General features: G+C 33.7%; 1 protein-coding gene and 1 pseudogene across 1 annotated transcript; both read right to left on the bottom strand.

The window, feature by feature from the left end:
• Positions 1 to 4,910: 4,910 nt before the first annotated feature.
• LOC120133146 (CRIB domain-containing protein RIC6-like) lies at positions 4,911 to 6,747 on the bottom strand. The gene is made up of 4 exons (XM_039149794.1): positions 6,383 to 6,747; positions 6,151 to 6,257; positions 5,912 to 5,987; positions 4,911 to 5,523 (listed from the first exon to the last, which is right to left on the bottom strand). Exons 1-4 carry the CDS (start codon positions 6,444 to 6,446, stop codon positions 5,114 to 5,116), a joined length of 657 nt encoding a protein of 218 aa, XP_039005725.1. The 5' UTR covers positions 6,447 to 6,747; the 3' UTR covers positions 4,911 to 5,113.
• Positions 6,748 to 8,554: 1,807 nt separating this feature from the next.
• Positions 8,555 to 12,442, bottom strand: LOC120133137 (annotated as a pseudogene).
• Between the last annotated feature and the right edge of the window lie 214 nt (positions 12,443 to 12,656).

Below are 12,656 nucleotides of genomic sequence, written 5' to 3'. Positions count from 1 at the left end.
TGAATTTTTCTAATGTTCATCTTTAGTAATTAAGAATAGAACCCAAGTGTATCTAGAATAGTCATCTACGAAGACAAATGCATATTATTTTCCACCTAAGCTAGTAGTCATAGTTGGCCCAAAAAGATCTATATGGATCAATTGTAATACTCTACTAGTTGATACATCATTAATGGATTTAAAAGAAATTCGCTTTTATTTTCCTTTAGCACAAGCATCACAGATTTTATCATTATCAAATTTTAGTTTAGGCAACCCTCGAACTAAATCACCTTGAATTAGCTGTTGCAAAACACTCATACTAGCATGTCTTAGTCTCCTATGTCATAACCAACTATCATGCTCATCTTTTGCAACTAGGCATAAATTAGTCACATTAATAGAATCTAAATGCACCATGTAAATGTTTCCTATTCTATGACCAACAAGCATAATCCGATTAGATGCAATGTCAATAACTTTACAACCATTAGTTTCAAACATGACATTGAATCTTTTATCACAAAATTGACTAATACTCAAGAGATTATGCTTTAATCCATTCACATATAAAACATTTTTATTTTGTATGGAAGAGGTATTACCTATTGTACATATACCTTCAATGTGACCTTTTGAATTATCACCAAAAGTCACTTCTCCTCCACCGGTTTTTGTCCCCGGTCATGTGTCTCGAGCATTCACTATCAAGGTACCATGAATTTGAATTTGTTTCTCGTGCCTTGTAGCAATGCTCCATTCCCTACAAACATAGATTAATTTTTGATTTTTGGTACCCAAATTCTTTTAGGTCCATATTCATTAGTTTCCAAAATCCTAGTCCCCTTAGGTATCCATTTGTGTAGGATATCTTTATCTTTAGTAGTAATGAGTTCTTTAGGAACCCACATACTTCTAATGATTTTTCCATTAGAGGTTCTTTGGGGACCTCTATGATTGTGGTTTTTAAAATCTTTTCTAACAAAGTTGGATTTTGAATTTTCTCCTTTTTCAAAATGTTTTGTTTCAACTTTATCAAAAGAAGTTTTAAGATCATCAATTTTCTTTTGATGATCATCATTGACCTTTGAAAGTAAATTTTGCAAATCCAAATTTTTCTTTTCAAACTATTGTAGTTTGATTTGCAAATCTTTGATTTTATTTTCAAGAACATTGTTGGTTTTGGATATGAGTTTGTTTTCATTTTTCAATTTTGAAACATCATTTTTATATTTTAAAAACAATTTCTCATAATCCGAAGTCAACCCAATATATTCCTCTAATAGCTTATCATTGGATAAATCATCAAAATCAGATGAGTTAGAGGTTACCTTAGAATATTCCCCGAATGCCATCAAGCACAAGTTTGCTACTTCTTGTTCCTCTTCATCAGAACCCTCTTCATCAGAACCTTCTTCATCGCTCCATGTAGCCACATGAGCCTTGTGCTTATTCTTTGATTGACCCTTTCTCTTCAATTGTGGGCAATCATATTTGACATACCTCGGCTTTTTGCATTCATAGCAAATGATCAGGTCCTTCTCTTTTGGTTCATTTTTTAGGCCTTAATTTTGTTTGAATTTTCTTCCTTGGTAAGGTCTCATCATTTTTCTGAACCGTTTGGCAAACAATGCCATTTTCTCGTCATCGCCATCTTCATTCGAATCACTCTAATCTTTTGTGGATTTGAGAGCAACTCCAATGTTTTTCTTCTTCTCCTTCTCCTTTGGTGTCTCGTCAATCTTATCGAGGTCCACCTCATCTTCAAGCATCATTTCATGAGTGAGGAGGGAACCGATTAGTTCTTCAAGAGTTAAGGACGTTAGGTCCTTAGACTCGATAATTTTCGTCTTCTTTGATTGCCATGATTTTGGAAGGGAGTAAACTAACTTCCTCACAAGCTTTTCATTTGAAATGATCTCTCCATATGATTTGAGACCATTGACAATCGTTGAGAATCTATCCGTCATAGCTTTGATATTTTTATTTGGTTTCATTCTAAAATTTTTATAGCTATGCATTAAAATACTAATTTTAGATTTTTTTACCTCATCGGTACCTTCATGAGTGACTTGAAGCTTGTCCCATATTTCTTTGGCGGTTGTACAAGATGAAACTCTTTCGTATTCATCTGGTCTAAGAGCACAAAATATAATATGAATGGCTTTAGAGTTGAGCTGGAACATTCTTGTCTCTCCTTCACTCCACATTCTTGGATGAGTAAGAGGCTTGGTATATCCGTCTTCTACAACATTCCATGCTCCCATGTCACTTGCTTGAATGAAGTACATCATCCTATTTTTCCAATAGGCATAGTTAGCCCCATTGAAGAAAGGAGGCTTGTTGACAGGCATCAAATCGAGACCGGAGTCGAAGTTTGAAGTGGAGGCTATTGATGACTTTGATTATCGATGTAACTCTTCTCGAATCAACTCAAGAGGCGATTAAACCTTCAAATGAGTTAGGCTCTGATACCAATTGTTGAGTTAATCGATTGATGGAATTGGCCAAGAGGGGGTGAATTGGCAATTAAAAATTTGCTGGAAGCTTTTGCAGAAAATTGAAAGTAATTGCACAGTGATTTATAGTGGTTCGACTTTTTCAACCAAAGTCTACGTCCACTACCTTAGCTATCCACACTAAGGATTTTCCACAAATTCACTAATTTGTCTTTCTTTTGAGGACAAAGAGTAACCTTACAAACCCTCAAGAATTATACCCCAAATTCTTGAGAACACTCTCTCCCAAAGAGAACAATACAAATTTGCAAACTTACAAGGAAATCCTCACAAGGTAGATTGTTTGCACAATTCTAGAACAAAGAAAAGAACACTCAAGAATGAATACAATTGAGTACAAGTAGTGTTCTTGAAAGCAAAATGAATATTGAATGAAAAATAGGCTTGAAATGCTCAAACTTGAGGTTTGATGCTTTCTCTTTGATTCTCTATTGATTCTAGTTGCTTGTTGTTGATCAATGGCTTCTAAGCTTGTTTAAATACACCTTCAAATGATTCTAAACGTTGGGGATGATTAGTGGAGTCAATAGAGCCGTTTAAGTGTGAAAACAATTAATGAAAGTGGATGGGAACGTCTGTGCATCGATGCATGCCCTAGGTGCATCGGTGCATCAGTGTAAAATTCAAATATTTTAACCGTTGGACTCTCAGTGCATCGGTTCACTAAGAGTGCATCGATGCATAAAATGCATTCGATGTTTTGAAAAAGCCTGAGTGCATCGATGCATGGTATGTGCATCGATGCATAAAATGCATTCGATGTTCAAGAAATTAATTGATGCATGGATCGATGCATGCCCTTGAAAATTTGATTTTAGGCTTGATTTTGGTTCAAAATACTTTGTGAAAATTTGTTTAAAAATAGTTTAAGTATAAAACACAAATTTACACATTTAGTAAGGTTTAAAATTGATCTTGAAAGACTTGGAGTAATAGCTTGATATTCGAGTAATTAAATCGAATATACTTTTAGAAAATCATTTGCAAAATCTTAAAATTCATTTAACTTAATTTGTTATATCGAAACATCAAAATGTATTTAACACAAAAGTTCATCCATTTATGGTGGATTGATCTAGAAGCTATGAATGAGTCTTTAGGTTACCCCATTACTCTACTATAAATAAAAGGTTTTGGGAAGGCTAGCATATATCAAGCAGGAAATTGAAAACAAGTGAGAGTGAATTGTAGAAAAACACATTCATAAGAGAATTCCTCCAAGAGATAAAGAAAGATAGAGTGAGCCACCTTTGAGTGAGTATTTTTGTAAACCATCCTTATTGGGTGATACATTTTGTATCCCTACTCATATAATAGTGGAAGGCAAGTTTGCATTGGACTAGTGTCCAACGATTTTTCTCGATTTAGGTTTTTCGTGTAACCAAATTATCGTGTCTTGTTGTTTTTATATTTATGCCTATCTTAATCACACAAAGAGAGAAAGCAGTATTCTCATACATACCTCTCTTTTTCCAACACCTTTAGCTCCCCTAGCATAAATATATGAAGATTGGAACTGACCATCAAGGTCGACGAATGTTTTGACAACATCAAATTTAGATCACTTAAGTCTAACATGACAAATCTTGTGAATAAATTTTGATTTAAATCTTTCTTCTTCGACTTATCTTCTAAATAAGAACACACGAAGTCGATTTAATCAAACTTAACAAAGTAACATGACCCATATGGATGCTACTCGTACTACTAAAGTTGTTTTTAATCTTCCTTCGTCGATTTTGCTCATCAGTTCTAATCTTCATATGTTTATGCTTGTGGAGTTAAAGGTGATAACACCATTTTTCATTGACTACTTTGGGTGAAGGTAGGTTTGGGAAGATATAGATTGTAGAAGATGAAGTAAGAGAGTAATTTTTTTGGAAGTTTATATTAGTGTTACCATAAAATAGAAAAGACACATGTAAAAATGTTATTAGTGAGCAGAAATAGAGATACATACAAGGGGCAGAAAATTTATGTTCTACAATTATCTATTTATATATATATATATATGTTAGGGGTCAAAAGTTTACTATCAAAATCAAAAGGTATTGCAAATACTCTCATACATCAATCATATTAACATAGAACCGCGACTTTCACTACATGTATTTCAAATGATCACGTGCATTAACCTAATCAAATGACATAGATCAAAGTAAAAGCATTTGGCAGCTGCTCGAGAGTATTGAATAAACGCGACAAGCCAGACATTCCCAATAATGTAATTACTTTTTGTCCATTAATCAAATCACAAGCTATGTACGTAATTACAGTTGATGCAGACATGAACAACCCATTATAATCCATCCAAAAGAAGAAAATCAATTCATAACATAGCCATCCATGAACATCAGTGTGATCTAATTGACAGTCCATTTTCACCCATTGAAAGCTGAATCAGTTCCAATTTTCAACAATATCATTCCAATGGAGCTTTTGTTTTTCTTTTGTCAGAAAAGGTTGGGTTTTCCTCGATGTGGGGGTGGGGGAAACAAGTATATTTGGTTTCTCTACTAAAGCAAAAGAGAGTCTAGCTTGTAGCTATCCGTGTTTTACAGTATACAACCAAACCCAATGGTCACCAACGTTTAAACAAAAAAATAATTTTGCCCTCAGAATTCCCCTTCATCAACACTTAGTCGTTCCTCTCGGATCCCAGCTACCGACCCGGAATCGGATCCGTTATCCAAGTCCCGGGTCCTGGACCGCCTGGAGGATCCTTCAGCACAGTCTTTGGATTTCTTTCGTCGACTACTTTTCTTGTCTGAGTCGGTAGGATCTTTTGGTTCTTTGTGTTCTTTGGGTTCCTTTGGCTTTTTCTTAGGCTTTGTGGGGTTTTCAGAAGTTTCCTTTGAAGAAGTGGTCTTGGTACTCTTCTTTGAATGCTTTGGTTTATCTGATTTTTCCTTCGCTGTAGACTCTCCTGTTGAAGAATTTGAACTGCGCTTTGATGATTTTGGCACTTCTGCCATCTCCGTTGCTGATGAGCTTTGACTCCTCGAACCTTCTACGTTAACCCCATCTGTAAAATCAATACTAATCAATTGGACGTAAATGAACATGAATTATTCTGTTTGTGTTCGAACATAATAATGTGAACTTTGGAGGTCAAACTGGAAAATCTAAGGAGCTTAAAGATCAATAGTGTAATTCAACATTTTTACACATATAATTCGTTGACGGACATAAAAATAAACTGAACACGAACACATTAAAAGAACATACAAAAAGAAAATGATTTTAAAATTCTAAATGAATACAAACGGAAGATGAACACCTTTTAAAATAAACAAGTTAACACAATGTTAAATCTATAACACAAACACAATTTACTTGTTAAGTCTTACTGATCAACATAAATGAAAGCGAATTCCATAAAAATGTTGAAGTCTTAATTTGGAATGCGGTACCTTGAGAGACTGATTTGCGATGATCTTCTTCCCGAGCTTCACAATTATTGGCAGGTGATGATTTAAACTCATTCATCTGCGTTATAAAAATGAATGCCAGAATTCACACCCCATATGAATCATGGCTTTCTTTTACTTGGGGCAATGTTAATTTTTGTTATCATATAAATATGTAGGAAAAATGAAAAGAAGTTTTCATAATTAATCATAGTAATAATACAGTAGGTCTATCGATTTACCCAGCTGGGTGCAGATTTTACTGCTGATGGACCATCCCATCCTATGTGAGCCACATGCTTTACATCTGTTGGCAAACCAATCTGCATTTCAGGCTCCTTTTCATTTTCTGCAAAAACACAAAAGTTCACACATTTCTCATTCCCAGGACTCATGACTTCTTTCTGGGTTACTAACATCTGCAACACCCATTTGGCTAAAATTTGAATATAGGCAAGAGATGGAATCGCATACCAAATATTTCAGAAATGTATCTAAGGCCTTTTAAAAGGCCCTTCATCTTATTGTTCGATGCCATCTCGAAAGGCTTTGATCCTATACTAAAACAACCTCTTTGACTTTGGTTAGCCCGGCAGATGAAAGAAGAACAAAGCTTCTTGTGATGCAAAAAATGGTTAAGAAGAATTGCATCACCTCATGGCTGCAACATATGAAAAGGAGATCAAACCCTTTCCCCTTTTCTTCAAGAAACAGAAATCAAAAGAAAAAAGAAGATAATTTTGGATAAAAGAACATTGGACTGTTTTTGACAAAGGTGTGATTAGGGTGGTGGTGAATGGTGATGACAAGATAAGGATTAGGAAGGGGAAATTTCGGATTTAAGCAAAAGTTTCGTTAATTCAATGGTAGTGCATCATTTCACAGTTTAGACTAGTTAATTAAAACCAGATATTTGTCGAAAATTTAGGTTTGTATCTCAAAGTACGAGGAGACGTACTAAGTTTTTTTTTTTTAATGAAAATTCTAATTTTAGGAAGGATTTAACATGTATTATTATTGCTTCATTTATCATTTTTTTAATCTTTTAGGATAGAGGGTATGTTTAATGTAGATGTATTTAATTTTTAAATCTTTTTGTAGTTTTATACTTGGAATAAGACTTTGGAAAAGAGTCTAAACAGGAGGCTCTAACTGTTTTATTAGTACCTAAATTATCAATTTTGTTTTGTTTTAGTACCTAAAATTTTATTTGTTTCAAAACCATACCTAATATTTAATTTTTGTTTCATTTCAATATCATGTCGTAAAAACTTTGACGAATTATTTTGTCAATTACAATTTTTATGGATAAATTATATCATTCAATACTTAACTATCTTCTCACTCTTATTTTGGTCACTAAAGTTTAGAAATTTTCCATTTAACTACTCAGCTTTCAAATTGCTCATGTTTTAAGCACTATAATTTATTTTATTAATATTTTTTGTGACATGATATTTTTATTATTTTATTAATATATGATTAAAATAAAAAAATTAAATTTTGAAAGTTAGAATGATTAAATTAGGAGTAATTTGAAAGTTACGTAATTGAATTAAAAAAAATAAACTTTAGTGGCCAAAATAAGATTGAGAAGATAGTTGAGTGATGAATGATGTGATTTACCCATAAAAAAGTGTCATGTTGTAACGGTTCGGCTAAATTTTTAACGATAAGGTATTAAAACAAAACAAAAATAAATGTTAGGTATAGTTTGAAAATAAATAAAAGTTTAAGTATTAAAACGAAATAAGACTAATAATTAGGTACTAAATAGGTAATTTACCCTTAAGGTTATTACAATGAAGACGACGTAGGACAAAATTAATCCTTGCTATTCCATCAGTTAATAACTTAACCATTGTTTTTTCCTAATGTATGGTATGATTTATATATTCGAGTACTCAATTATTTTGCTTACGATAATGTACTACCTTGACTTGATTTTTGTCTCAATTTAAAAATAGTTTACATTTTTGGATTAAAGAGGAGAGCATCAAATTCTAAGATAAGAAGGATCTTGAACATCTCTCGTGGCTAAATAATCAAACAACGTCTCATACATAAATTATAAATATGATTACTAAAATAATTGTTAAAAAATATTAAAATAGTTATCATTTAAGAATTATCATCATAATAATAACACTATAAAAATTTATAGAATAAATATCGTTTATTTTAAATTGTGAGTTTTTACTCATCTTTTTTAATTTAAAACTCAAACCTGTACTAATTCTTCCTCATGTGATGACAAATTATTTTAAAACTAATGTAATAATTAAGCTTATTGCTTATGCATCAAACACGACATGCAACTTTTAGCTGAAATTTAGTTTTGACGAAATGTTTTACTGAAAATGATTGCCATTGTAATGTAACGAGTGGCTCTTGTTGATGCACCTGATATGGCGAGAAGCCAAATAGACTTTAAAAGACCGACTCTCACCGATATCAAGATCGATGCCATGGAATAAGCCGATCAGTGTTGGATTCTGTAACTTTGAAAAGAAAAAGGGTTCTTTTTGTTTGTTTGCATTGCAGAAATTCAACTTGCATATGACATGATATTTCGATACACGAGTTCAATTTTATGTTGCGTCTAAAACACTTACAGTGGCCACAAATTCTTGAAAGGAAAAAGAACGATGGAAAGAAATTTGGCAATATGATGAGGGAAGTGGCATGAACTGTTGTAATGGCATTGAATCTTGGGTGATATCCCCCTTATACACAGTTGAGATAGCAAGTTTGTAAAAACGTCGGCTTACGATTGATATACGGCTCTCCGTCATTTCCTAATTGAGAGAAGTTCAAAGCTTCGAAGAGGGTGATCATCACGGCTTCCTCTAACAGGGGTGGCACAACTAAATGGTTTGGCCTCAAGGGAATGCTGGGTTCTTTGTATGGTAGACAAGCGACCACCACTTGATGGTATTCGGTTCGCCGGATGAATTAGGCCTATTTGTTGCTATAGCTCTTCTTGAAGTGCTACCATGTCGAGAAGAACTGCGTCTTTTACTTGAATCAGGGTGCTGGGAATTGCAAACCAACAAAAAATAAGAACGTGGAAGATGAGCCAAAAACAAAACAAGAGAGAGATGAATAGGGTTAAAAGAGAAACTAAATAGACAGAACACATCGGTCTCAGTACTATGGCAAGAAAAATGTATTGGCTTCAACAAAATTAAGCTAATGAATAAATAAGGGATCAATATTCATTATACGCCTATTGATCACAATGCAGTGAAATTTGGAATGAACTTGATACGACTCCATAAATCACCTAATTCTAATACAGAGTTTAGCTGTTATACAAAATATAATAGAAAGAGAAGGATATGAAATCGGAACTTGAAAGCAAATTCTATGGATCTAAAGCTTTGCCATAACACTGCTAGAAAGGAATTTGGTGGCTAATAAGCTTTATACCTGGTAAGAATTCTTTTCTAGAAAAGGTTCACACAAGATTGAAACTCAATAAAAGAAAATATTTGGCAAAAAATTTAAGGCTCACCACATGCTTGGACAAAGTCACATCCTCAGCAGTTTTGTTTCTATGATGATCAAGATGAGGGCTAGTACTCGAAACATTTCTTTTGGAAAATGCTTCAGTTGCACCAGTGAGTCTATCCCGAACCTCTCTTCCTACTGAATGTTGATGTTCAAGGGGAATAACCCATAAGCGAGTTCAAAAACATAAAGCAAAGAGGTTTTTATTAGTATAACATCATATCATACTTAGTAAAAGCATTAAAAGAATATTCCAAGAGACAAACAAATTTTGTCCTTCATCCACATTGTATAATTTTTTTATAAACTCAAACGAGCATCTTCCGAATCATATAGTTGAGTATCAAATATTTAAGTTCCAAGAATAAAGTTTGATGATTGTCTAGTATCTAATGAGAAATCGATCTATATTAAAGAAAGCAGACCTGAGATTCTTTCTGGTCTTTCAATGGATGGTCCTGCAGCTAAACCTGCCCTTCCAGTGGCATGCTGAGAAACAGATGGAAAAGCTGTAAAATTCCGAAGGTGGAATGGAAGCAATCAAGAGCCTAGAATTTTAAAAGCACTTACCCTGCTTCTGGAACTACCGAGTACCGCCAACCTGTGGATGCTTCAACACAGTCCAGTCAAAGACATAGTCAAACTGATAACCTGCAACAATATGAATTTCAGAACCAAGAAAAAATTATTAAACTAATAATTAGTAAGGAAGCCACAATCATAATAACTAACCTTCTCTTATAAACAAGTCTTGGAAAAGCCTTTTCAAGTATGAATAATCTGGTTTATCTTCAAACCCAAAGATCGACAGTATTGAAAATATGAAACAAATTCAGCTGGATATGACTTACAGAGCACCTGTTAAATACACATATGCCATTGTTACCAAGCAGGGAAACAAGTATAATAACCATAAGATGGGCTAACACTAAATTTTGGAATTAAATACCAGACCTTTGTCAAATTTATACAACAAACTCCATTTGCCAGGTAAGCTAAAATAAATTTCACTATAACAAACATCATAGAACTAAATAGGAAATCTTATCCTTTCAAAAACAGTCGTGGAAATAGCAATTATAGTTCCATTGTACCATCCTGGAATTCAAATCGTTTTATAAAGTTTATACTATTCACCAGACATTCCACAAAAGTGGGGGAAAAAGGGAATATAAAGAACAGACCAGGTCTATAAAGATGAAGAGGCCTAATGCAGGCACAAACAATCCAGATATCAGTGAGATTAATAACTCGAAATAGTTTCCCAAAGAAAACAAATTATTCACTGGATGGCGTAATTGATCATACCTCCATAGGAGTTGAAACCTTCTTTTCAATGATCTTATCATATTTTTGCCTTTTTGTACCAGCTTTTAGCCCCTGCCAGGGGAGGCTGAAGCAAAGAAATAGTGCCAATTGAATAAAAATTAATGTGAAGAGAACTAAGAATGAAGATTCAGTAACAACATTATCTGGAAATGCAAAAAATATGACAATGTCAATACTATATAAACCAACCTTCCTCTTAGGAAATACATAAGCTTATAACCAAGGGATTCCAAATCATCTCTTCAGCTTTGCTCTGCCAGAACAATTGAAGAATGCAAGTTAATAAAAGAAAGAAGTAAAGTTGCATCCATAATTTATGGTTTGCCTTACTAGTTGAAAATGACTCACAGATACCAAGGTGAGTGTTCACATTCGCATAACGAGCTGTGCCTGTGAGGTTCTTGTTTTCCCTGCAGCAAAGAACTAAATTAGTTGTTTTCTCTATAAAATCTTGAGATCTTCAAATTCGAAATTCTATATGATCAAATCAACAAAATTATAATCACCTGTATGGGATATGCTTATGAGTCTGATGATCCCTATACTTCTTTGCAAGGCCGTAATCAATGATATATACCTGTAGAAACAAAATTTAAAAGGAAAAAATATACCAGAATATTTCAAGCTTTTGATGTGTAACAAAGTCCTATCACCAACAATGGAAAATATTTTTATCATAACTAGAAATTAAAAAAATAAAGTTGGTTGTACGAGCAGTTTAATCAGTATGCATGTGTTTTATTTGCCAACGTAACATACAAGAAAAACACAATAACTAGTACCTGATTTGCCTTGCGTCCAAGGCCCATCAAGGAGTTGTCAGGCTTTATATCACGGTGAAGAAAACCCCTTGAATGCATATATTCTACTCTATTAATCTGGAGTGGGGAAAAGGTTAAAAAGGGAGAAATTAAATAGTAAAAAACCTGCAAACTAATTATTTAACAGAAAAGTCATATATTTACCAATTGATCAGCAAGCATCAACGAGGTTTTTAATGATAGTTTCCTACTGCAGTAATTGAACAAATCTTCCAAACTGGGTCCAAGAAGGTCAATTACCATGACATTGTAATCCGCCTCAACTCCAAACCACTTGAGGTGGGGAATACCTGCTGTACCAAGGTGAATCCAAACCAAGTTACTTAAAGATAAAATGAACAAACTTTAAAAGATTAAGTAGATAGTGCATGATTATAGAAAGAGATTTGCTATCGTCTTTCAAAACCAACAGCTACCAAGACTAATACTAAACTGAGTGAAGAGTGAAGACTCGTTTAAATGTAATATGAGAAGGAAATCAATGGCTTCCATTACATCAGAGAGTGCATGTTTTTCTCAGTTTGTTTTCTCGTGAAGTAACAGTGCAGTGGAAAAGGCTAACCCACAGAAGACTATAGTCAAATTATAATGTCGTACCAAACAACTTTTCCAGACACATACAGAGAGATAGAGAGCAAGCCAGAGACAGACTTACTTCCTCCTTGAAGAAGCAATACAATTTTGACTCGTAATGAAGTTGCGGATGCCTGGTCTTCAAAGATTCCTGAATTGGGAAGAGGGGGGGGGGTAAGGTCATTGCATTTGAAGTTAAAAAAATATAAATTTCACCAAATAAAATATTGTTTTCAGCTGCTTGTTGTTCACAAACCATGATTAGGAATTAATCCGCACCCTTCAAATTCACACCTAAAATCATTAGGAAAAAAGTTGATAGATTGTCTTCCAAAATTAAACTTAAGCAATGATAATTTTAAACTTCTTCTTCAAATTGGAAGCTGAATGAACAGGGCTGGATACGGGAAACAAGTTTCACAAATGAAGAAAAGCCGCAAACTTGAAATGCATTTGCGAACCAACTCTTTATTTTATTTTATTGAGAAAAAAAGTTACTAAGAGAGCCTATT

Source organism: Hibiscus syriacus, unplaced genomic scaffold (genome assembly GCF_006381635.1).
Source record: "Hibiscus syriacus cultivar Baekdansim isolate YM2019G1 unplaced genomic scaffold, ASM638163v2 tig00110577_pilon, whole genome shotgun sequence".
Taxonomy (NCBI): Eukaryota; Viridiplantae; Streptophyta; class Magnoliopsida; order Malvales; family Malvaceae; genus Hibiscus; species Hibiscus syriacus.
The sequence above is the reverse complement of the archived record's forward strand: the minus strand, read 5'-3'. Positions and strand labels throughout refer to the sequence as shown.